The following is a 27,608-nucleotide window of genomic DNA, read 5'->3' on the forward strand; positions in this document are numbered from 1 at the left end:
AAGGAGGTACGTATCGGTCATAATACAGTGACTCTCATTGTGATATTGAGGTGCAGGTGAAAGTTGGTATTCTTTGTCATTAATATTAAAATAAACGAATTTTGGTTAGATTTTAGATTCTCTTTCTGAAGGACAATTGCTTTGTCTGCTGGATCGCCGCTCCAACACGTATGTGAGAAGCCTGTTGTCTCAAGGACAGTTTTGAAAACACAGAAAATTGAAGATGGCACCATCAAAGTGCCCAATAATTCAAGACTGAATGGAATTTGACGATCATCCGACTCTTGGGATTTGTTCACAACCGTTTTTGAAAGGCGTTAGATAAGAACAGCGTCTCCGATTTGGTGATAACAAAAGAGCAGGATCGCAATTGATTCGGTCACCATGGTGGCATTTCTGCTGCTGAACCAACTGGGAATACAGATAGACGAACACGACCAGCCTGACAAGACAAAGAACTTTGGCGTTTGTTTGAAATCAGACTTGTTCCTTTACTCCACGTCACCATGACATAAACCATGATCCTATCGAAAAGGACATGTCAGAACAAATGTTTATTGGATGTTATTTTCTCAATTCCAAGCACAACCTTCGTCCTAAGTAGCAATGTTTTCGGACCGGGGATAATACGTAATTAGCTTGAATACTATATATTTATTCCTCTGTGATTCTTGTATTTACGCAATACTCACGGTACAAATCCTTGGCATGTGACTGAGGTTTTTGAATACAGAGATCAGGCGACGCCAAAGACCCGGCCAAACTGTTTGATCACGATATTGCCAGAATGACGATAAGAGGGCATAGAAAACTCATGTAACGTCATCTATTGACGTTGATGATGTGGTTTTGACAAACAAGTAACATAATCCTGGCGAATCTGTTATTCGAACCCACGACAAAATAGACCCTGAGCCATTTGTTCAGACATAACATAACAATATTTCGTTTAAGGTTGTCTTTTAATGAAATATTTAAGTTGGACTTGGCTCAAGTTATAACAGTCTACGCAAATGCCATTAAGATCATTAACACCGAATTTGGTTTTCTTATTACCCGAATTTCATTATGTAGAACAATCTAGCAGTAACTGAACACGATAAACCCTCACAGACAATGTCGCGGTTTAACACATGCCACTGATCACAATGTCTAGACCTCATCTTGAAATGCCCACCGTGGAGGATATTTGCTCTTTTATGCCATCATCTCTTTCAAACTATACGGTAAGACATTTTTGGGTGAGAAAAAATGGTTACAATGTTTTGTAGCTGTGGTTGGGCTGCATCCAAGCTTGTAGAGACTGGGGTGTACGTCTCACAACTTGTACATGTAAGCTGACAAAAATCTCCCTTTGAATAGTTGCCTAACTGGTGCAGTTGTTATCAGCCGTGCCAGTGTTGTTTGTTTTCTCATCTAGGAGAAACGAGAGCCCTCGATCGACAGCAGAAGACGCTACATATCTTCGCTCTTTTAAGTAAATCGTAAGAAAATTGCTCGAGTTAAAGTGTAAATAGTAAAAACGGCTTGGTGTGACTTTCACACATAATAACACTTAGTTTCCCTACGTTTTTGTGTTTCTGTGTATCTTGCATTACTCTTGGCACTCTGTTCCGAATGGTTGGTAGAATTTGGCTGGGGAAGTGCGATAGTCGATATGTACAATTCCTCAATCAGGGAAACTGCAGTTAAATTCTTGTTATATCAACACAAACTAGTCTGGCGTGTTAAAAATGTCACTTCATGGTTGTGAATAATTCAAAATGTTTAAATTACTGTTTCGTGCTGGTTTCCTGGCCTGAAGATTGTCGATGTTCGAATAACAAACTTGCACATCGTCTATGCATTGTCCATAGTTTCGCGCATTAATGTGTTGTTACCAACGCTATTTTTGCCTTGTTGAAAAACGTTTTGACTAGAAACTGTGGTATTGAACACGTGGGTCAGTGTGGATGACATCATCTAGATAACTATATGAAATATAAGAATCAGATCTTGACTCTGTTCGTTCCAAACGTATCTGTGTAAATCTGGACGTTGCATAGAGAAGATGAAGATGTTGAATGTCTTTCAGAGCGGCCCTAGTCAGCGCGTGGTGATGTCATTGGTAGAAAGCAAAAAGTGAAATATGGGAAACAGAATTAGAGTACATCCATTCTGTCCCAGCAAGCTTTCACCGGAAGTCTGGCTGTCCTACATGAAACGTTTGTAGTTGTTCCCACTGACAAGGCCTCAAATAACATAATCATTATATGTAAGCATCTTTACATTAATTGTTTGATCAAAGAACTTGTTGATTCTCAAAGTTCGAAGGGTATGCTTTGTCAAACACTTTGTACACCACTATCAATTATCTCACACTTCAAACTTAAGGAAAAACTTCATTCCTTGATCTTTGAGGCATTTGTCACTAACTGTTCAGATGAGGTTCAGGATATTTTACAAAACTGTAATCAAATGGCATCTGAATTGAAACAATATGTGTAATCCTCAATTTCGTCAAAGATAACATCTATGTGAAATTTGAGGATAGGACAATTAGGTATTCCTATTTGCTAATTTCCTTGATATTCGGGTTCCTTATTCATATGAATCAGACTTTCTGATCGGCAAAATCAATATTTGGTAAGACTGTTAACTTATTATATAAGCTTCAGGTATATCGATGATCTGATATCGTTCAATAAGTCATATCCTTTCCACTGATTTACCCACATGAGCTAGAAATAAAAGAGGCTTATGCAAAGATCTATGCATAAAGATTCAGTGTGACAAAAACCTCTCCACAGAGTGCATGACAAGAGTGATGGCTTCAACTTTCCATAAGTCACCCTTCACTTTTTTGAGGAACAATATTCCAGCAGCTCCAACCTTTGGTGTCTACATTTCACAACTGTCGAGAAAAATCGATCATGCTCTTTCTACGATGTTTTCAAAGAGCCCCACGCGAATCTTGGTCAAGGGTTGAATGATTATGGTCACAAAATTCAAGGCTTTAAAGAAATGATGGTAGTCATGTGGACGACATTTCCAAATTTGACGCATCAGTGTCAAAAGTATGCCCGATGCAATTCCCTATTTTCCGTATTATCTCAGGTGAACAATTGCCTTGCCTTTGTATGTGTTTGTGATGCGTGCCACTGGTGGCCCAGGATATGCTCACCTTTTCGAGGATGTCGTCGGAGGGCTGTGGTATTCTTATGATTATGTTTAACGATGGAGTGGTCAGTGGGTGAGAAATTAAGACAAAACCCACTGATACGTTGTCTGTTATATAGTACGATACATGCAAAGATGGTCTACACCTATTATGACCTCAAGGACATGTTTTCAACCCCACGATATCGTTAGCTATAGTGTTATAACCGGCTTGCTGCATCGTTGTTGTTAGCTTAAAAGAATGGGAAAATGCGGAGAAATTACAAGACGTCAAATATCCGAAGCTAGTATGCACAGTTATGTACACGTACCTCGATACAACATAGTGAGAAAACTACTTGAAAAAAATCATTTATTTTGTTCAGAGGGAGATCGCATATACTGAGATGGGCGGACAAGAATATTTGTTTTAGCGCGAGGGAAATTTACGAAAGATCGGAAACACACACCATAGTACAACTGGCTTTAGATAATTCCGCATACGCGCATTTTGGTCAAACTGAAAAGTAAACGGTGATGTAAATCTATCAAACCTCACGTAAAAACAGTTCTGTCGATGTTTTCGCACAGGTACGTTTTTACGGCAGGTCTTTCAAGAAAGAAGAGTTGGATTCTAATAGACATTTATACTGCCACTCTACCACTGAGTTTTTAATGTTTAAGGCTTCAACTCTTTGAAGTTACAAGAAGTCTCCGATTTTAAAACGTGAAAGAAATTAAGTAACTTTTTGAAATATAATTACACGGAAAAAGACGGTTAGTTACATTTTTAAGTAAAGGCTAGGCAATTACTAAAGTTTCTAGAGTGTGTTCAGCTTTGCATGTATAACTATTCTGGAATTCCAATATTCCAGTTTGTCAATAACATGATGTCAGTACATAACGCTAACATAAGTTACTTTGTGTTTTTTATTAATTTCTTTATTCTTGAACTATGGATTTACTATCAGAAGGGAAGTTTAGGTTCTAATATATGTTATCTCAATCCAAGTATTTAACTTCAGTATGTCATAAAAGGCTACTCCGGGATAGATTATGAGACTGGATGGCAACGTGGTCGCTCCGTATTATTGCCTCCTTAGCTGTTTCGGAGATGGTATTTGTAAGGTGATATTCTTGTGTTTCAGCATCATACCCGTGCTCGTGAATTTAACATTGGTACAAGGTGTAAAGCTCATGTCTGGTGTCTCCCGTCGTGATATTGCTGGAGGGGAGGTCGGGTATCCTAGTGGATAAAGTGTTCGCTCGTCACGCCGAGGACCTGGGTTCGATTCCCGACATTGATACAATGTGTGAAGCCCATCTTTCGTGTCCCCCGCCGTGATATTGCTGGAATATTGCTAAAAGCGGCGTAAAACCATACTCACTCACTCAGATTGCTGGAATATTGCGAAAAGCGGCGTAAAATCCAACTAGCTCCCTCACTTAACAAAGTTAAAATATCTGGGTTCCATCCCATATAGAACTGACCATCGCCGAAATACTGTCAAAATGGTGGTGTAAATATCAAAGACGATCATTCAGTAGTAGAGGAGGCACGGAGGCCAAATTGTCTCAGCCTACGTGGCGTTTCCACAGTGGCTTGCCGGAGACATGGTGGTGGAAGCGGCCGTCATATTTGCCCTGATAACACATCTGTTCCTGGTTTGTCACATACTCCTGCTCGTTGGTTTGTCACCAAATAAGTAACCGACTAAGACCTGGCATGTCAAGTTACACGTGGTATAACTGAAATATTGTTTGAAGCGGCGTTAACCATACTCACTCAGGCTAGGTCTGGGTATGAAACATGAGGCTTAAACTCACAATGAGGTCATATTACGACATTTTACAGTTTATTTAATTTGAAATCAAGCGAACAGTCAATATCCGAATTACGTCCTATCGCTGATATGGGATGCTATTCTCGTATAATCTGACGAGGTGAAGTTGTGACATAACATGGACGTTGGGCAAAAATCTATGCATACAGTGTCCCATGTCAGTGCTATTTAAGTTCATCTTCAAATGGACGAAATGCTCATGTAGGTTCCACATACTTTTACCTGTTAGGGCTCAGTCACTCATTCAGTTTTTTACTGCCGTCCTTGATTCCCGATAAAAAAATTCAGAAATCTGATCAATATCCTGTGGTTCGTGGCGGGAAATTCACAAACAATTAGATATTGTTCAGGAAGCGTCCCGATTCAGCCGTTTCCAGCCGAATTCGTCTCGATTCTCCAGTTCTCAATCCAAATCTGATCCGATTTGTACCTTCCGCGTGGATTAAAACGGCCGACTCTGTCCCGACAGTGACCCGATTCTCCCGAATACGATCCGACAGAGATCCGACAGTGATCGGACGGTTCGCATTCGGCAAAATCTTTACGCAATCTGGACACAAGCGACAAGAAACGGCAATGAACAATTCATGCCCGTTCATCACGACAGCGTCCCGATCTACAGGACACCGTCCAGACAACGCAGGAGATTGTTACGATTTTGATCCGATACAGCAGAATCTGTCACGAAATAGTTACGATTTTCCCGAATGTTACGGGACGCACCATACTGTCAGAAGTGCTTGGCATACCTCTCTGGACTTTTCCCGATCCGCAGGACTCTGTAACGAACGTATACGCCTGCGTTCAGACAATGATAGGACATTCCAGATCATTGAGGATAGTAATCCGACTTTTTCACTTTTCGTGTCGTAGCGCTGTCTGATCTCAAACGGGAGCCATAATCGGCACTGAGTGAACCTGGCCTTAACAGAATGGGACGTGTTAGGTTTCTAGGAGAGGCTTCTTTGCAGCTCACATAATGAGTGCGTGAGTGAGTGAGTATGGTTTTACGCCGCTTTTAGCAATATTCCAGCAATATCACGGCGGGGGACACCAGAAATGGGCTTCACACAGTGTACCCATGTCTGGATTCGAACCCGGTTTTCGACGTGCAGCTCACAGAAAACATCTTACGCTTCACTCATCACAACTCTTCCCTACTTCTGTATCTATTAAAGTTAGTTTACATTTACGCTGATTACCATGTCACGCTCTCTTAATAGGCGAAATGAATACGCAACAGTTCCCATCGTTAAAATCCGTTTTGTCATTAGTGGGTGCGACAGGAGAATTAAGCGTTGCTGGGAAATGGACCCCTTGACGATTCATATCGGAATTGGTCCACAGTCACCCATGCTAAGCCAACTAACATAGATGGTCACAATGTCGGATCTGGCTGGTTGTATGACCCAGACTTGGTTTGTACAGGCTTCCGTCATGTACTGGCTAATCTTGCTGGATGCGGCGTGAAACTACACTCACTCCGTGGCATTTGTCATATCCACGATGGTTACTGAACGGTATTTTTAAGAAACATTCTCTTGGTGCTTTGGCCCATGATAAATCTGTATTTACGACTTCATAGACATGTCATACAGATGTAAGCCTCTGGTGGCATCACTTATTTATACATGCATCCATAACAGACAAGGAAGTCATCATAAAGAACACGATTGCTTACGTTGCCTTCATACATGATTGCCGCCAAAAAGTGTCAAAGTTTATGAATAAAACATGAACAGATGACTGTCTCGTTGGAACCGACATTCCGGACTGTGTTTTTGGAGTCTGTTGGGTTGACCGTTCTGATATAGTGTTACGGAGACTTAACGACCATTGTGGCTGTAGTGTTTGGCTGGTGAAGACATATCGGACACCTGGACCCTTGGAGGCAAACATTCCGACACCAACTCATAGTCTGGTAACACAGACGGCAGGACAGACATCCACTGGGAACAATCGACAAAATCTCACGCCTATGTGCGACAATTTTAAGTCCTCGAATGAAGCCTGGCACTGGCGTATCCAGATGAAAAAGCCATATGTCAGGAAGGTGAGTGACGGACTGTCGGAACGTGGACCAAGTTACCATGATGGAAGGACAAGAACTCTCACTCATTTCCACGACAGAATATACGGACAATGAAAGAGACAATGCACATGATTAGCGCTTAGATAAGAGAATTGCCATCCATGTTTTACACACCATTGGACAGTCACATCACGATTAAGCCATTTTCTAGAACTAGACACGTTAATAGAAGGAAGTCAATGACACGCTGTTTACATCTTACAATCAGTTTTGTCTGCGTATAGCTCTTTGGACACGTGTTTCATTGCAGGTGGGGATTAATGCTGCAACATCCGTATGTCCTCTTGTCACACGGGGAATACATTTCACACTGGTGAGCCAGACCGCTTGACAGGCAGAGGAAGCAGACTGTGATTGGGTTATGCCCACGGAGACATCACTGGGCGGCACCATCACGATAGGAGAATGATGTGTTGCATGACCCTCCACAGTCTGTCAGTGTGTCTTTACAATCACGGATGTATGTGATATATAGCTTTATCGAAGCCCCGTTGGGTCCCAGTGATAAAGGTGACCGAGTTATGGCACATTGGCAGTCCTCGTGTTTGGTTCAAGTCGTTCAAAAAGTCATTAGCTAACTCAAGCGAAAGAATACATATCTTGTAGGTAAGGTTTGGTGTTGGTTTGTCTGTAAAAAAACGAGCTTGGACCAGACGATCAAGGGAGTGGCATCATGAGCATTAATCTACGCAATTTGGACACGATGATATGCATCAAGCAAGACAGCGATCCTGACACTCGATCCTGTTGGTCGCCTCTTGCGACAGTCATAGTTTGCTGAAAGCCAATTCAATGATTGTCAGTGTCTCAGTTTCATACGTGGTCAACTGGAGATTATTGTGGGTAAATTGTTATATTTTTGAACATAGTGGGTAGGTTAGTTTAGGGGGAGTTGAACGGCTGACATAGTACCTATCTTTGTAGTCCCTTCTGTAGCAGCTTATGCCCACGCGGAAAAATAGAGTAGAGATTGAATAGGTTTGTTTTGGAGACGTTTTACTTTTGGGAGTTAAGTTAGAGGGGTGGTTAAAAGAACAAGTTTAAGTAATAAGGTTGAATTGGGTGACGTAGGTAGGGAAGGGGGAAAATACGTAGGCTAAAATTAAGTGAAGGAAGATTTTGCCCCCTGTTGTTTTTTTGTTGTTGAATAAACTTTTAATCAAACTTCACTCCTTGTACTTTATCTATAATTAGAATTGGTATACCGGTCGGGATCCTCCTAGAACATAAAGACAAAAGAAAACTGCCCAGGGAGAAGAGAACACAACGCAAAGTACCGCAGTAAAACATCAGATCTTTTGTCAACTATTTTTATAGTTCTACTGTCACTGGGCGCCTAGACTAACATCTAGTCTATGAAATGAACATATCGTACTGAAAAAAACCAGTTCAATTATCTCAATAAAAATAAATTAAAAGGGAACCAAGAGACTCTCTTCATTTTCAGATGCTGCAGTAATCTCGACTTTCCAAACATTACAGACTTGCATGGGCTGTATTTGATATATATTTGTATAAGGGTCTGTAAGACAGACTACTGGACGCCTTTTACAGGCTTTAGAGGACGCCAATTACACTACTATCAATATCGAGATCTGAACTTAAGACGGAAACCATGCCGTGAAGAATAGTCTCCCTTAAACAAAAGTGACGGGGGTAACTGAAACGGGGTGAAGTATTGGTGATTCCTTGTAATGGGAAGAACCAGTGTCCTCCGCACTGTGAAATACTATTCACGAAGTTTGGTGCATGGAGTTATATGTTATTTCATTGGACGTGTAACTTTTATGAGATATACAACCGTCGATTACGAACGTACCCTTATTATGTAAACGAGACGCAGTAGGTTTTTATATATATTGAATAGGTTGTCCAAGGGCATACGTTTGCCCTCGGGTGGTAATTCAGGTTGGACAACGGAAGCCAAAGCTCAAGGTTGTAGTTTTGGGAGACAGTGGCCATGTGTATTGTTGACTGGGAATAACGTGCGACGAGGTACACATTGAGTAGTCACTTGACAGAACGCACTCTGGGAGCAATGTCCCCTCTGCGGAGACCCGCTCTGTCATTTACACACAGGCAGGAAGTCGAAAGGCGATTCTTCATCTCCCACGTTGTTGTTGGTGAGGCGACGGCCTTGCCCGACGCCACGACTAGCTATGCAATCCGTCCGCTTGTGTCAGATGATCTGGGCCCGTCTCACTGATTGACCATGTCTGTCACATTTTGTAGGTGAAACACATACAAGTTTGTTTGTTGTTTAACGCTGCAATCAGCGATATTCCAGCTATATGACGGCGGTCTGTAAATAATCGAGTCTGACCACTCGCTCAATCCAGAGATTGACATCCTGGGATACGATGACATGCATTAACCAAGTCAGCGAGCCTGACCACCCGATCCCGTCAGCCGCCTTTTACGACAATCACGGGTAGGTGAGCACCAATTCTAACCCGGGTCATCACGGGTGTTGATCAGAATGAATGGGTACAGTTGCACGGTTGCCTGTGAGGAGCGGTGGCCAGGTCGTAAATCATTAGCTTGTAATGCTGAAGACCCTGGTGTGATTCCCCCAACGGTAGAAATATATCGTAGAGTTTGATGTCCCCATCGTGTCTTTGTTGGGATAAAAAAAAGCGACACAAAAGTATACTCTCTAACTGAGTGTAGGTTGTATGTGTTTCTTCGTTTGGAACCCACTCCCCTCCATTGAAACCCAAGCCTAGTTATGAAACTGCATGTTCCGGCTCATTTATTGGGAAAAGCCAAACCACACAAGGTGAACCAAAGTGAGGCGCAGTCACGGGATGACGCAATGATTTATTTTGCACCGAATGCACCTCACGGTCAATGAGGCCCGCCTTCTCATTTTAAATGACTTGCTCGTTTTTGTTTAGGTCTTCAATAGACTGGAAGTTACACAGAACTGACTTTACATACTTAAATTGGGAATTTAACGTGCGCTTTCCGACATGTGCATATTTTGCGCACGGTCAGAACTGACGAATGAACAAGCAACTGTATAGTTAGAGCCCTGCAATGTCTACGTCTTCCGAGTTAGAAATGACGCCTTTCACAGCCAGTCTAAGCTGATTCTGAAACCGATTAAATTTATTGTGACAAGAATTATTTCCTGTTTCTCCAAAAGATAGACGTGACCTTTTGCTCTTCAGTAATAATTTATCCCATCGTACTGGGCATACTGATCCGTCTCATCGATCCGTAAATACTGCGCAACTATTAGATACAAATAACATTTCGAGCAGAAACTTTGTGTCATTAAACTTTGATGCATAAAATCCACTGACGTTCTAAAATACACAGCAACTATGATCAAAAGAACCATCGGCAACACATTGTTACGAGAATCCTCCCCGAATGGTTATTATAGGAAGACTTCCTACAGAAAATGGTAGATCAAAGTTTTTAAAATCAGTGTGTTATGACTTCATACCATGTCAAAAGCAGAGACATTAGTGATGTACGCGTGCTTGCCTTGGAGAGGTTCAGACCCCCATTGTTACCTGAATGTTAGCGGTTTGATCATTTGTTTGATCCCCATTTGCTTCAGGTTCCTCTACACAAAGCAACTGTTCCCTGTCGGATGTTCAGCATTGTCCGGGTTTAATCAGGATCCCAGGAAGTTTAACAGACTAATCAAAGAAGATGTCCTAAACTGAGATTTATTCCACAGAGCTCAGAGACGTATCAAGTACAGAGGATGGATTTTCGGTAATTGAGCAAGAAAAAAATTAGTGTTTTGAGGGTTGTGTTTTCGATTGAGCACGCACGCGTTCATTGCAATATCCGACACGGGTAAGACTACCAGTGTTGGGATATAGCTTTCTTGGAGGGCCTGACATTTGCGCCTCCAACACAGATGCTTGATTACAAATAAGTAATTTGATAAAGATAGTTACTTCATTGCAATCCCTCCGAACCTGACAGTCATGTAGCGAATTACTTTTCGATCAATTTATTCTCAGCACAGTCTATCTACGCTACGATGCCCTTGTTTCCAAATTGCATTCCCGACCCGTTTGCCCCCCTCGTCCCCCTTGCATCTCCGAGAGCATATAAACTCAACCCTGTTCAGATTGAGGTCCTTGGCTATTGCCAAGGAAGGATGGAAGTTTCAGACGGCAGTCCAACCACAGTGTGCTCTCTCATAAAGGCAAGGGTGCTCTGAAGAGTGGTCCAGTTTTAGGCAACAAATAAGATACATCTCAAGGGTCGCTTGTGTTATACTACCCTATTTTACCTCTATCCTGCGTGCCTAGTACGTCTTTACTATCACTTTAATAAGCATTTGGGTTCAAGGTTATTTGATTTTAGATGCCATTCCGTGATCTGCGAGTTTTATATGTAGCTATTTACTTTGAACGTATCCCCGACCAATTTAAAGCATCCAAAAGCATTTTGGATTTCGAACTCCGAGTCACACGTTTCAAGCGGGCTTAAGCCTTTCCATATTATATCTCGGGGTTCCAGGTCAGAGTATGCAATCGTTACTAAATAATTTGAAGGATGGTATCCAGGTTGTCAGTAGCTCTTTAACCTACAATGCAGCTATGTTTATATGTATAATGTATGGGTATTTACAATCCATTAAATTCAATTTGCAGTACACAGTTGGGTCCCTTTACCGTGCCAGGATCTGCAGATCTTAAATTCGTATCTTAGATTCATCATTATATTGGCACCAGCATCAATGTCACAATTAGAACAAAACGTTTCTGAGTTTTTGGTTTGTGCAAAACACCATCATTTTAACAACCGTCAATATCTTGGTATAATATAGCCTGGAATATCTTGTATATCTCATCATGTACACATCTGCACGTGAAGCTGATATTGCTCTCACTCCAAATGTATCTGACTGATATAAGCATTCATTTATTTCTGAAAAAAACAATTTTGCAACCAGACGCCAGGAACAAATATCAGAATCAATACCAAGTGCAGTTTCTACATTTATATATGACTGTTTACATCTATCTAATCTGAATGTAAGAATAGGTTTTGACCGTGTGCATATATACATACATCTGAACGGTATGAAATAAGGGAACGGTCTTTTAATCAGACAGACAGACAGTTTATTCAGAATCAACTGACAAATGGGCCATAGTGAATTTACAGCTCACTTCCAGAATACCAAGAATTGTGTGATCTGATAACAATTTAGTCGTCCTGTTTAAGTAATGCCATAGTTATTTAATGTAAATCTAAGGTTTTCCGACAGCATCGCTGGTCTATTGGTATAAGGCGCCGCAATTCGCTGTAGTGAGGAACGTGCCCGGATCCGCTGGTCGTCAGTTCGAAACCATGTCCGCCAAGATTAGGATTCTTGGTCTACCAATAGGTCTCGTTGTGATTCATGCTTGGTATTGCTGAACGGTGGACATTTGTAAGCCTTGAATCCACGGCATTGTATCTGTAGATTGTATATTTTATGGTACAAAATGTGCAACTACATTGTAACATGTCCCAGGTGAGGTCACAAACACGTGACGTCATGTTCATGTTGACTGTTGTTAACGGATGTCAGGAAGATGTTTGGTGGTTCATTCGCGTTTGCAATTTTTACCTCCACAGAGTCGTTTGTATTTTTTGGGTTAGCGAAAATACATATTCATACAAAAACAAAATTCTTATTTATTCGAGGCCAGACCACAGTTGGTCTGTTTGTTGTTAACGCCGTTCTCAGCAATATTCCCACTATATGACAGCGGTCTGTAAATAAACGAGTGTGGACCAGACAATCCAGTGATTGACATCATGGGCATCGATCTTCGCAATTTGGTTACGATGAAATGCATGAACCAGGTCAGCGAGCCTGACCGCCCGACCCCGTTTTGTCGCCTCTTACGACAAGCATAGTCGCCTTTTACGGCAAGCATGGGTTGCTGAAGACCTTTTCTAACGCGGCTCTTCACGGGTCCATAGTAAGACCATAGTAAGATCTACCAAAGATACGAGAGCTCGCACGTTTCTGAGTTCTACTATGTTTCTTCCAAACAAACTCCTTAAATGTGAATATCTATCAAGTAAGGCTACGACTCGACATGAACATTCAGACATGTTTCGTTTGGAATCTTACAAAAATCCATCTTAGGGCTTAGCGGTGACAATGTTCACAATGAAACCGTAAAATAACAAAACACTTTGTGAATTAATATGGGGACGTATTTTCATTTAACCAAAGTAGGTAAGTGACATCCATCAATTTAAAATCATTTTCCACAGAGTTCAACAAGACCCCAAAAAGAGAGCTAAATTCAGAGTTGAAAAATCGATCACGATGCGTAATTAAAGACACCATTTTCTTTGTTTCTACAGACGAAAGCAGGATTTTGTTAATAAGACCTGAATAAATAAGCGTTTCTCAGTGAAGTGTCATGCAAATGGATGTTGTATCAGTCTTATTCGGTACTGTTCTGAAAATAAATCTCAATCCGAAGGGAGTTCTAACAAAAGTCAAACTTTTGTTTTTTTAGGTAAATGATAACTTCCATACATTCACCTCAATTTCTTTGATTAACCATCAATAAAAGAGACATCCTTTTTCATTTGCCAATAAACCATCGAGAAATATGACATTTTTTCATTTGCCACTTAATCTTTTTCACAACAAACTTGCAAACATTACATCTGTGGTGAGCTTTGGAAAGTTTGTTATTTCCCTAGGCCTGAAAGATTTTAAATACTTTCGAAAAAGTCTTTTACTCTTTAAACGTCGTGTTCTTATCTACAGTGGTTGTATCCCTCGTGACAAACCATCCACGCGCACGCGCCATGCTCTTCCAATTGACGCCAACGTCCGTCACGACGGAGAACGAGCAACGGAAACAAGGCATCTGTTAATACTTTTTCTAGAATAGAAACTACCTTTTCAAAGATTTGGGTTGTCAACCCGTGTTGTATGTCTCCTGCACATCTGTTCTGCAATTCATGGAAGCTTGACCATGAATCTCAAATTGACGTCTCTCTTCTGTTTGTGACAGTTAATCAGTACATTTTCCCCAGCAATAGCCCCGTATGGTACGGTGTTTTAAAGACATAGTACATGTTCGGACATGACACAGTGGATATCAACATCAAACTGACCATTCTTTTGAAAGTAGGGGTCATATGCTCCAAATATTTAATATTAGGTCCGTTTACTATGAAATATCAAGGACCAATCCATGTCAGCTTGATATTTCTGTAACTGCTGTTGTTGATGTTGATGCCATAGACTAGCAACATTGTGTTAAATGTTTGGCTGTAACACGTCCTTCTCATATCAAGTCAGTAGATATATATAGTATGTAGAGAGAGAGAGAGAGAGAGAGAGAGAGAGAAGGGGGGAGAGAGAGAGAGAGAGAGAGAGAAAGATTAACGCAACGATTGTGTGGAAGCGTATTAGTGCCACATTTTAAAAACAGCAACATATCATCAACGTAGATGATACCTACATCTATGCAGATGATACCTACATCTATGCAGATGATACTTACATCTATGCAGATGATACTTACATCTATGCAGAAGATACTTACATCTATGCAGATGATACTTACATCTATGCAGATGATACTTACATCTATGCAGATGATACTTACATCTATGCAAATGATACTTACATCTATGCAGAAGATACTTACATCTATGCAGATGATACCTACATCTATGCAGAAGATACTTACATCTATGCAGATGATACTTACATCTATGCAGAAGATACTTACATCTATGCAGATGATACCTACATCTATGCAGATGATACTTACATCTATGCAGATGATACTTACATCTATGCAGATGATACCTACATCTATGCAGAAGATACTTACATCTATGCAGAAGATACCTACATCTATGCAGAAGATAATTACATCTATGCAGATGATACTTACATCTATGCAGAAGATACTTACATCTATGCAGATGATACTTACATCTATGCAGATGATACCTACATCTATGCAGATGATACCTACATCTATGCAGATGATACTTACATCTATGCAGATGATACTTACATCTATGCAGAAGATACTTACATCTATGCAGAAGATACTTACATCTATGCAGATGATACCTACATCTATGCAGAAGATACTTACATCTATGCAGATGATACCTACATCTATGCAGATGATACTTACATCTATGCAGATGATACTTACATCTATGCAGATGATACCTACATCTATGCAGATGATACTTACATCTATGCAGAAGATACTTACATCTATGCAGATGATACCTACATCTATGCAGATTATACCTACATCTATGCAGATGATACTTACATCTATGCAGATGATACCTACATCTATGCAGATGATACTTACATCTATGCAGATGATACTTACATCTATGCAGATGATACCTACATCTATGCAGATGATACCTACATCTATGCAGATGATACTTACATCTATGCAGATGATACTTACATCTATGCAGATGATACCTACATCTATGCAGATGATACCTACATCTATGCAGATGATACTTACATCTATGCAGATGATACTTACATCTATGCAGAAGATACTTACATCTATGCAGATGATACCTACATCTATGCAGATGATACCTACATCTATGCAGAAGATACTTACATCTATGCAGATGATACCTACATCTATGCAGATGATACCTACATCTATGCAGATGATACTTACATCTATGCAGATGATACCTACATCTATGCAGATGATACTTACATCTATGCAGATGATACTTACATCTATGCAGAAGATACTTACATCTATGCAGATGATACCTACATCTATGCAGATGATACTTACATCTATGCAGATGATACTTACATCTATGCAGATGATACTTACATCTATGCAGAAGATACTTACATCTATGCAGATGATACCTACATCTATGCAGATGATACCTACATCTATGCAGAAGATACTTACATCTATGCAGAAGATACTTACATCTATGCAGAAGATACTTACATCTATGCAGATGATACTTTCATCAACGTTTTTACCGATTGTACCACAACAGAAATATTGACAGGTATTGTAGATACCTTCCGTTCGGGCAAGGTTGAATTAGGAATTAGCTAAAAGAATTTGAGAAACCAAACACAAAAGGAAAACTCATTGGCACTGACTTAAATGTCAGAGAAGCGCACAGGCGGCGCCCGAAAAGTTCATCTACAATGCTAACACTACCTTAAGGTACGGGGCTGAGATTGTGTGCTGTCAATACACGATCAATGTAGTCAACTCCAGACTATATACAGTCAGAAAAGAGTTATTTAAAGATTGAATGGACTTGACAACCTAATTCACTAAATAACATTTCTTGGCCTCCCATCGCATTCCCAAAGGATATTAGACGTTCTAAGACGTATGCTATATAACAACACTTGTAGTTTGATTTAATAGTTTTCCTTTCCTTTTTTAAACAACGAATGCGTAGTTTTCAACTTTTAACGAAACGTTACATTCAGTTAAGGCTTTTCTCTCTTGTCAGTTGTTCGTCATGAGGGTTGGTCTATTTGGCAATTTCGAAATGTCATGTCAACCTTGAACACCACCGTTATGAAAACACACATAAACATGGCTTAGAAATAGAAGAAGTTGATTTATATTAAAGCAATGTTTGTGAAACCTCTTTACGTTTCCTTCTTCTTTCATGCAGTAAACATTTGAGACCTGCATCACTTCTGGGTTTCCTCCCACAATAAGCGGGGACGCCGTGACATCACTGGGATATTGTTCAAAACGGTGTTAAACCTAACTCACTCACTCGTTGATGCAAAGATATCATTGCCAGTGTACCAGCAATTGTTCAGATGATGTGCATTCAGCAAACGTACAAAATAACAATTCTTAAGTTGGAAATGTCAGCATTAAAGTATGGCACGAAATCTGTTAAATGCCCATTCCCTTGTGGACGCCCGGGTCACGATGACATCATCCGTTACACGTCGCTTTTAGAAGACGCGAACGTGAAGGTTTAAGTCCCCAGCAAAGTTATTATCTTTAATCAGCCGAATTCGTTGCTATTAACTGCGGTGTCATATCGCAGACACATCACTTCTCCCAATAATAAGATTTTATTTATTTCCTAACTGTCTGCTTCCAAAGTAGCAAATGATATCATAGGACACAAGTTGATTTTGTACAGAATCAGTAGAAAGCATTTCCTCGGATACCTAATGATGTAAAGATATATGTAAACACGTAGCAATATTGAAGAGAGTAATGGTTACCGATTGAGGGTCGGGGTCGAGTTGAGACGGTATAGGGGTGTAAATTGCCACTTCTCTGTGTCTGTGCTACCTCAGGTCAGGCTGGTCATGTTCCTGAACTAAGATCTACACTGCATCTGGAAATTATTTCCGGAAAAAAGATAATTATTTTTCTTCCTCCTTAATCACGGAGGTTTAAAATACTTGAAACAATAGAATATATTTTTATCTGAAACTTTGTCTTTCTTCTCAGCAACTGCTCTATGAATCTTGACAAACCATTTGGTCACCATGTGCCCTGATCTCCCAAGTGGCAACGACATCCACTTTAAACATCCTGTCTTACTTTCATCAATCCAAACGATTGAAATTCTTGAACCTGTGTTGTTGAATTCTCTCCTTTTCTACAATTCCATGTTTCAACATCAAATTATTTCCAGAGACGTCTTCCTTCTGTTTGTGACAATTAATCAGTACAATTTCCCCTGCAATAGCCCCGTGCAGTTGGAAGTTTTGATAACATAATACACACGTTTGTGACATGACATGGTGGATATTCACGACGAATTGACCATTCTTGTGGGACTGGAAAGTACAAGCTCACAAGATGTTCACTTTAAAATGACAAGGGCCAACCCCTGTCAAGTTGATATTGTTGTTGTCGTTGTTGCCGGGGACCAGAACGGAGTATTGTATCATACCCTTGTCGCGGACACCTGGTGTTATCAATGATTTTAAGGGATACATTCATGTAATTGTCACGTCTTTTTCACCTTTTACGTCCATTTGAATTTGTTTCGATGGGAAATCGAGACTGGTTATTATCTGGTGATGACACTACCCTGTATATATTTTTTCTGGCAACATTGTGAAATTCGTTTTTCTGAGCAGTTACAAACATTTAGGTGTTACTGGTACTATGACCAACTAAACAAGGATTGATTAAGACGACAGTATCACTTATGTCTCTTTGAATAACGTGGACAAGTGTTTGGATATGCAAAGGACACTGTAGAAATGTCAGTTTCTAAAAATATTAATACTTGTTCCAAAAATACAATACAGAATAGATATATAATGCCTCTCCTCCTATCCGTATACGTGGATCATAAGTATGGATTTAAACCACTTAAATAGCACTTTATAGGTGAGGTGAAATTGGGTTTAACGTCGCGTCCAAGATTATTGCACTTATATAGCGACCTGCATGCACGTGTATGTGTGTGTATGTGGCTGCTTGTACTAGTCCGGACTGATGCCGATTTATAGTGCTAGCACACTGAGATACCATGCCGCAGTTTAACATGAATACCCCACTCAGACACAGTATACTGACTCCGAGCCGACCAGTCCTTGTTTTAACCCCTTAATGCCGAGCGCCAGACAGGGTAACAACAAGTAACATCTTTTAACGTCTTTTGGTATGACGCGGTCGGGGATCGAACCCCGGACTTTCCGCTCTCCGGGCGGACGCTCTACCATTAGACCACGTAGGCGGTCCAGCACTTTATAGTTTACACTAGATGTTTATAGGAGAAATAAAGGCCCAAGCCCATCAGATGGAACGCATTTCCGGAATGGTTCTAAAATGTTTTATCAATGTAACAAATGTTATGTTTGGAATAACACTTTCTAAGGATAGTACAGATTCTAGTACTTTTTTGGGTAGAGTCCCATCCGGGATTCGAACCCACACCGCCAGAGTAAGGCACCTAATCGTCAGTACTCAAAGTCAGCGATCTAACCCACTAAGCCACCATTTAAATAGCATCGTGTGTTCATTCCTATCAATGGGAATAAAACCCGATAACGCATACTAAATATATACTCAACAACAAAAGTTTCTGTGACACCAATATTTTAGTGAATTTTTCAAACAAGTAAAGTTTGGTTTTCAATATTGTAGTACATGTATGGAATCAAGTCACAAAAACGCAACTGCTAAAGAAAAGCAGAAAAGTTGACTTTTATGCAAGCCCCATGCATTTCACTACCCAAGAATGGATTAAAAAACTTGTGCGTTAACGGGATTCCGTATGCATTGTCTAACATCGTGCTGACAACAACCACTCAGAAAAACAACAAAATTAAGCAATTATTCAACATTACGAAATGCCACGATTGTCCGAAAGTGAACGTCTTCGAGCCATTGGTATGCTTGAAGCATGATCGAGTCAACGTGATGTTGCAAGACAATTTAACGTCCACAGAAACACCATTTGGTGTTTATGGCAACGTTGGCAACAAACGAATGCAGTCGGAGACCATCCTCGGAGTGGCAGGCCACGCGTAACCAATAATCGACAAGACAACTGGATTCGAACAACACACCTAAGAAATCGATTCCAGCCAGCAACAGTGACTGCAAGAAGCATCCCTGGCCTTCTTCGAATATCTTCACAAAGCGTACGTCGTCGCCTCAGATATGCAGGGATTGTTGCCAGAAGATCCGCCAGACGTCCCATTTTGACAGGAAACCACCGTCAAGCACGTCTACAGTGGTGCAGACAGCGTCTACGCTGGACGGCCATGCAGTGGGGCCAAGTTCTATTCACTGACGAGTCTCGTTTTCACCTCAGCCTCAGCGATGGACGGATTCGAGTGAACCGACGTCGAGGTGAACGTTACGTCAATCATTATGTCATGGAAGAAGATCGGCTCGGGGGCGGGAGCGTTATGGTATGGGGTGGAATTACAGCAAGACAGAGGACCCGTTTGATAGTGGTAGAGGAAAATCCCAAAAGACACCGCTAACGCGACGAGATCATCGGCCCTGTTGTTCTACCATTTTTTGCGTCGTCATGGCCCAGGTATTACCTTTCAACCTGACAACGCCCAGCCTCATATTGCTCGACTTGTTCAGGATTCTCTTCAACAAAACAACGTGAATGTCATCCCCTGGCCGGCTCGCTCCCCTGATCTCTCACCAATCGAGCACATGTGGGATGAGATGGATCGGCGCCTACGACGTCAACCACGTGTTCCACACTCCAGGAACTTCGAAACATGCTCCAGCAGATATGGACAGATATCCCACAGGACGTTGTGCGACGCCTGGCCCATTCCATGAGACGAAGATGTGTTGCTTGCATCGCAACCAGACGTGGACACACACGCTTTTGATTTGTAAATTGACATTTTGGCATGTTCATGTTTATTTATGAAATCATGCATTTTCTGAAGTCAGTATGGCAAATTAAACCATTTGAAGACTTCCAGGAGTCTTTTATCTGTTGCAAAGCGAAATTGTTTCAGATTTGGTGAAAAACATAATTTTGCATTAAATCTTATTCAATGGCACAGGAACTTTTGTTGTTCAGTAAACATGAGTTGTGTGTTATTGAATCCGAACTGACTTCTGGCCTAGGAATACCACTGGAACCCATGAAGTTACCTCAAGGATAACAGTGAATTTTAACTGGGAAACCACTGGACCATAACTGCTGTATCACTGGACTACCAATGAACTTCCAATGGCTACCGCTTTACGATAACTGGACTACTACTTGGCTACCACTGAGCTGTAACTAGACAAACATTTGGCTACCACTAGGCTATGACTGGACTACTGTTAGGGTACTACTGGGCTACCACTGGAATACCGCTTGACAATGATATGACAACCTCTAATCTACCACTGGGTTACCACTTGACTGAAGTAAGGACATGACTATCCACTGAGCTACCACTTTGCTGACCATTGGACTAGTAATGGACTACCACCCGGCTACCAATGAGATACCACTTGACTACTCTTAAGCAACATTTGTCCTTCAATTTTTCAAGGACAGACGAATCACATAATTTAAGAATTTTTTTTTAGATAATCTATTCTCCAAATCTGCAAATATCCATTGTCCATTTTGGAATAAATATCACATCCAGCCACCTTAAACGAACATCATTTTAAGAAAGATGGTAACTTTTAAGGGAATTATCGTTCCTTATAGTAACATAAAATTCAGATCCATAGAAACAGAAAGCGGTTTGGTGTTAAACCACCTTTCTGAGGTTTAGCACTCAACTGAATTATTGGCATTTAGATGACAACTTGCGTTAGGACAAAGGTGAAGCAGGAATTAGTTAAAAGAAATCGAGAAACCAGATACAAAAGGATAACTCATTGACCCCGACGTGAATGTCAGGGAGGCGCACAGTCGGCGCCCAAGACTTCATCTACAATGGTAACACTACCTCAAGGTACATGGCTGAGATTGTGTGCTGTCGAGCCACGATCAATGTAGTCAACTTCAGACTATATACAGTTAGAAAGTTATTTACAGACTGAACTCTTTCACTAAATAGCAATATATGCCACACCATTACCGTGCGCGAGATCATTAAAATGTATGCGAAATCAGAACTTGTTGTAACTTTGACACCATTCTTATAAACTTTGGAAACTTTCATTTTAAACAACTAACGATAACTTTTATCAACTTTTCCTGTGGGATTTATGATGTGCTTGCGCATTAACCTAGCACATTTTGTCTTGTTCTGATCATCAGTTGCACAAAAATCATGTTGATTTTAAAAATACCATGACACTCCAGCAATTCATTCTTGTCATGCATACCCGTCAGAATATACAACTGCAGAAAGAAAACAGGAATGAAATGTCCTCTCTTCAGCGTTAATTTACAAATTGGATCCGAATTAAAAAAAAAGGCATTGATGTACTTATACAAGGAAGCGAACTTACTTGTGAAGTGTCACATAAAGATGGAAGGTCATCGTGACCTTCGTGTTCTATAGGCAAAGCCTCGTGTTACGGTTTTTAATAAATTGGTCTGTAGAAAATGTATGAAGTATTTTACGATGAACAACAGCAGAACTTACTTAAGTGATGGAGGTCAAATGTCCAATAATAATGAATCATAGGAATGACTCTCATAGCATTATTATATGAAATTTATTTAATTAGAGAGTAGGCTTATCGCTATCTTAGAAAATATTTATTTAAATCACGCCAACCTGTCGTTAGATTGCCATGTCAGCTGAACATGGGAGGAAAGCCTAGAATTGCTGAAGGTCCTTGACGTTTACAGTTGGTGAATAATATCCAAAGAGCACTGTCGACAGTGGGATTCCAACCCACAATCACAGGATCCTTGTACGCCAACGGGGAACCATTGATACGCCTTTAACGAATGCGTCATCGAGGGAGGTAAATGCTAACAGAGTTGTCGAAATCAGTAAAACATAAGCATGTATACTTGCCCCTGTATGCTACAGCTAGATGCATCATGTTTTGAAAGTATTAGACATTCACAAGGGACACTTTATCTGTGACCAATCCATTACTGGGAATTATCTTGAGACGCCGAAACGTGGTAGTAACAGGCCTTACATGTTTCTTCATCAGTCTAACGTAATGTGCACCCATCGGTAAGGAGATGGGAATCAGTTACAGTTTACGTGTTTACAGGGATGCGGAGATGGTCACAACGACGGGCTTTTACGTCACAGTCGGCGGCCCTTCACTGTAACCTGTCACTGCAGACTGTAACTGAACGATGGCGAAGCAATCACACCGTCGGGTACGATGACATACAGTCATCCAGATTACACGTCACAATCACTCGATTCACTTTTTTACTCTTGGAACAAAACATCTTTAATTGAAAAATATTAGATTAATACAGTCATATAGTAATAACACAGTTAATTGAGCATACAGTCATAACCAATTAAAGTAGCTTCGCTATGTTTTCCAAGCACAAATCATGTATGCTTTGTTTGTTGTATTAGGACTTATAATGTGCATAAAAAGTTCATGCTGTATAGAAACTTGTATTGATGCTTCCGTGGTATATTGCTCCAAGTTATTTTCCCCAATTGTTTCTTCAGCAGAAATACCAGTATGCAGCTTCCGGGATGGGTGATATAAAAACAATTACCATGAGCAAATTAGACCTAAGCAAATTTACAGATGAATCCCGTCTACTCAAGTAAATTTGCTTAAAGAACAGAAATAGAACCTGTTCGTTTGTCCAAAACACATTCTCTTTTTTCTCCGTCGGAAAAGGTGGAGTCTGCGAAACAGATTTGACATGTGTGTCTGGGGAACTTGCAATCAGGTTTCGGAAATCATTGGCCACGTGAACACTCTGACTGGATCTGTGTCGTGGTCAACAAACCTTCCTCCAAAAGTCTGTCTCCCGACTAAGCACCTCATTCATCAAAGAATTCACCGACAATTTCTCGGCTTGAACTTTCTTTGATTTCTACACATCGCTGGACATTGGGTAGTATATTCGGGAAACACAATAGCTATTTATTTGCACATTCGTCTAGCCGTGTCGTCTGTTCGGCCAACTATCGTCTGCGAGTTTCCGTCTGTTGGAGAATGATGGAAAGAGTTGTCATTTAATAATTGATCAGGTCGAGCTATCGGATTAAGTGAAGCTGTCGATGTAGAAATTTGTGATATCAGATTTTTCAGTCCCCTCTGTTTACGAATCCATTAGAACCTATCCAGAAATATATTGGACCTACCTCTCTCAATTATGTTCACCGTCAAAATATACAAACACGTGTCACTCAAATCATCGTGAAAAATATGTGAATATTCCTAAAAAAACAGATTGGTGTATCTCAGTGGTCCCTTCCGAAACACAAAGGGTGATTTGGAATCATTGAGGCATTATGAAACATCAGGAGCTCGCGGATGTCAATATACATAAATTAATTGTGGGGTTCATATGTGTCATATATTGTCAGCTAATCTGGATGCAAACTTTACATAAAGTATGTAATGTTTATTTTTAACTGGTGTTTTATTTAGATTTTGTTCAAACTGAAACTTTCTAATGTTGCCTATCTCTTTAACGCCACAGTCGGCAAAATTCCAGCTATATCTCGAATCTGTGTATACAATGAAGTCTGATTAAGGCAAACCCGTGACTGAAAGTAGGAATAAACATACACACTGCAGGGGTACAATGACACGCAAGTCTCAGGGCCGACCCCGTGATGTCCGTTTTTTTTGCTCTTATGACAAATACCGTGTGCTACTGGAGACGTCTAGCGTGAAGATCCGGGTTCGAATTGGCCTTAGGAAACCCATGGTTGTCGTAAGAGGTGACCAACGTGGTCGTGTGGTCAGACTCGCTGACTTGGTTGATGCATGTCATCGTATCCCAGTGGCGAGGATCAATGCTCATGATGTCAAACACTGAATTGTCTGGACCTGACTTCTTGATTCTGTTGTTCTTTATTCAACTTCTCTATTCTTAACTCTTTCTTGGCAACGATATAAAGATCTATACCAAACTGTCACATCATAATAAAATAGAAGTTGTGGTATGCCAAAACGTCGCATCATAATTGAATAAAGAAGTTTTGGTATGAGGATCTACACCAAAACGTCGCATCATAATTGAATAAAGAAGTTGTCGTTCATAAAATATCTTGTCTTTTCTGAAAGCATCATGGTTAAAATCAAATGCATGCATAAATAAAGAGAAATACATTTGTTTTACTTTAAATAACAGTTTCCTACTTGTATCTGGCCATGGCAACGGCTCGCTGATTGACATTCAGACGTTTCCAATGTGTGCTAATGCGCATGTACCGACGGTAATGATGATATCCGACGTCTTTAACATGTAATTACGGGATCAGCATTGGATACACTATATCAGTTACATGCGTGCTGGTCTGTGTGATTATGTGGTAGATTATCGGATATGTAAACGTTTGTGAGTGAAAGAAAAACCACGAACTGCAACTAAGTCCGTTAGAGTTTGCCACATACATTTACTAAGTTGATTTATCCCAACAAACACTCAAAACTGCTGATGCTTATTGACCTTGGTTTCTTGAGTAAAAGTTCTGTTTTCTTGGTCAGACTTCTTCAGCAAGAAAATGATAAATGTATCACTATCTCGTCCGAGGTTATTTAATTAAATATGCTTTTAGTTTTAAACTTATTTTATTCACATAAGAAGAATTTGGCGCCAGTTACCACAGCTTAGATCGCCCTCTGCTACCACCCAATACATTTACATGTATTTACACTTAATACATCTTTAAATGACAGAACGAAAAGAAGACAAATAGGGAATCGTATGTACAACAACATAGTTCACTCAAACCAAATTGTATTATATACATGTATACATGCATGTACATTCCTAAAGATGTTTTCGTTGATATGATAAGGTAAAGCTGTATTACCAACTAACATCAAGTCAATGTTAACTGACATCACAAGTGTCTGTCACAATTAACAATGGTCACTACATCAGTTCATGTCTAGCTAATCAGAAAATGTTACATGCACATTGGTGTCCACATAGGCACTTCCGGTCATCGTGTAAGCCGTTTTGAAATAAGTCATGTTTTAATACCACCATATCTTAGTTTTGTGTTTGCATAATGTTATTTTTCGGAGACTGAATGGGAAATACCGTTTTTAAACTGGATATAAAATGGAGAGGTTCCAATATTCCTTTGTAGAATGTGTAACGTATTCCACAGTTTCATATAGGATGACACACGCGATGTTGCTTCTGGAGGCAGGTGTCATGCCTTTCCTAACATCTGCTACTCATGTTCAGAAACACTCTCATGAGGAGGATTTTATCTGGTTTCTAAGCTGTGTTGTTTTTAGAATTGGTCAAAGTGAGTGCGGGTTGACAGTTCGGAAAGAAAAGGGGACTTGGTAATTTTGCACATAAGTTATTATTGGCTATAAAAACTCATGTAGATGTAACCCGATACTATGGTCAGACTTGACAGTGAATGTGTCTTCTTTCTTGAACCCTGATTAACAGTCCTACTAAGGACAGCAAACGATGAACATTCACACATCACTGCAATGTGATGAGGACAGCTTTTCTATAGCCGATACGACATACCCTCTCTTTCGGTAGCACCGTCTTGAGTAGAGGTCCAAATAGCGAGAAAAGCAAGATACGGCATTGACATAACTGCTCTACATGATTTGGTATATTTCAGATAAAGGACTTGGCCGACAAATACCTAATTCCACAATCCAAAAATAAATAAAGATAGTTATTATATAGAATTATTGTTGCCCAGCAGCTCTACCTTTGAGTGAGTGAGTGAGTGAGTGAGTTAGTGAGTGAGTGAGTGAGCGAGTGAGTGAGTGAGTATGGTTTGACACCGTTTTCAGCAATATTCCAGCAATATCACGGCGGGGAACACCAGAAATGGGCTTCACATATTGTACCCATGTCGGATATCGAACTCGACCGCCCCACTACCTTTTTTGTATTAGAAAACAAAGTTATTGCGAATAGATCAAACAAGTAGTAACTGTTAATATTTTAAATGATAATTGCTCAAACGCAACATGACACTTATTGACATTGTAAAGATATCGGAAACATAATTTGGGGATAAACCTTCTGAAATTGTACAGTTATACGATCTCGCATTTCAAACACAGTATGTTTATTATTTCCATTACAATCTTGAGCCCTTTGAAAACAGTGATGTATGGAAAGCGCAGTTACTAATGGGCTAATGGGCCAGCTTTCTTAAAACGTGCAGAAAACTGGGTTTCAGTTAGTGATAAACATTCAAAAATATTACTCAAGTTCAAGATTTAGTAATTATGTTCTTGAATACGTCGTAATAAGGGTTTCAAAAAGCATATCTTTTTCTTTAAACAAGAATTGATGATATAACCCTCCATAGAAAAATATTCAATTTCATCGCAACCTGTTACATAATTGCCATGTTTCATGGAAATCAACATGACAGTTCCATTGTAGGGTTGACAGGTTATAGAAATAGCGACACAAAAAAACGCTGCACTAATGTATTTCTCAAAATTATAAACTAAAGTTATTTTCACGAATTAGTTGGTGGTGGAAATGAGTCTGCTGGCACAACCCCATTGCCTAAAGAACCACCCAATGGCTCAATACCGCCGTGTGTAGCTGCAGACGAGTCAGCATTGTGCGTCACTTGAGTTTGAGGTACTGATCAATTTTTTAGACCGATAATAGTTTAGACCTGACACAGTGGTTAGTAAGTGTTTTACTTTAGTGTGTTTGCTCTGAAATAGACTCATCATTCTGATATCAAACGTATACTATTCAAATGGGTTGCTGGCAGTCATTGTTATATGCATCGATGTGTAGGCTCTCGATTTCATACGCAGCGTTTGTGTGTAAAAAGACATTGTAATTTTGAGGTATCGAATCGAATTAGATACCTGATCTTAATGTATGTTGGCCAGTCTGAATCAAGCAGTCATAGTAGGATTTATGTCTATGTAACACATTTATCAAAAATGTGCTTCAACAAGAAGTCTTCAAACAAGCAGTCTGATCGACCC

General features: G+C 40.1%; 1 protein-coding gene across 1 annotated transcript in view; it reads left to right on the forward strand.

The window, feature by feature from the left end:
* Nucleotides 1–384: 384 nt before the first annotated feature.
* The window catches only part of LOC139453994 (uncharacterized), a 118,926-nt gene continuing 91,702 nt past the window's right edge, over nucleotides 385–27,608 (forward strand). Inside the window, exons 1-2 of the mRNA XM_071235471.1 lie at nucleotides 385–469; nucleotides 14,671–16,110. Coding sequence (XP_071091572.1) covers nucleotides 385–469; nucleotides 14,671–16,110 — 1,525 coding nt within the window. The remainder of the gene's footprint in view (nucleotides 470–14,670; nucleotides 16,111–27,608) is intronic.

The sequence above is a fragment of the Haliotis cracherodii genome, unplaced genomic scaffold (genome assembly GCF_022045235.1).
Source record: "Haliotis cracherodii isolate W230 unplaced genomic scaffold, xgHalCrac1.p SCAF_1, whole genome shotgun sequence".
Classification (NCBI taxonomy): Eukaryota; Metazoa; Mollusca; class Gastropoda; order Lepetellida; family Haliotidae; genus Haliotis; species Haliotis cracherodii.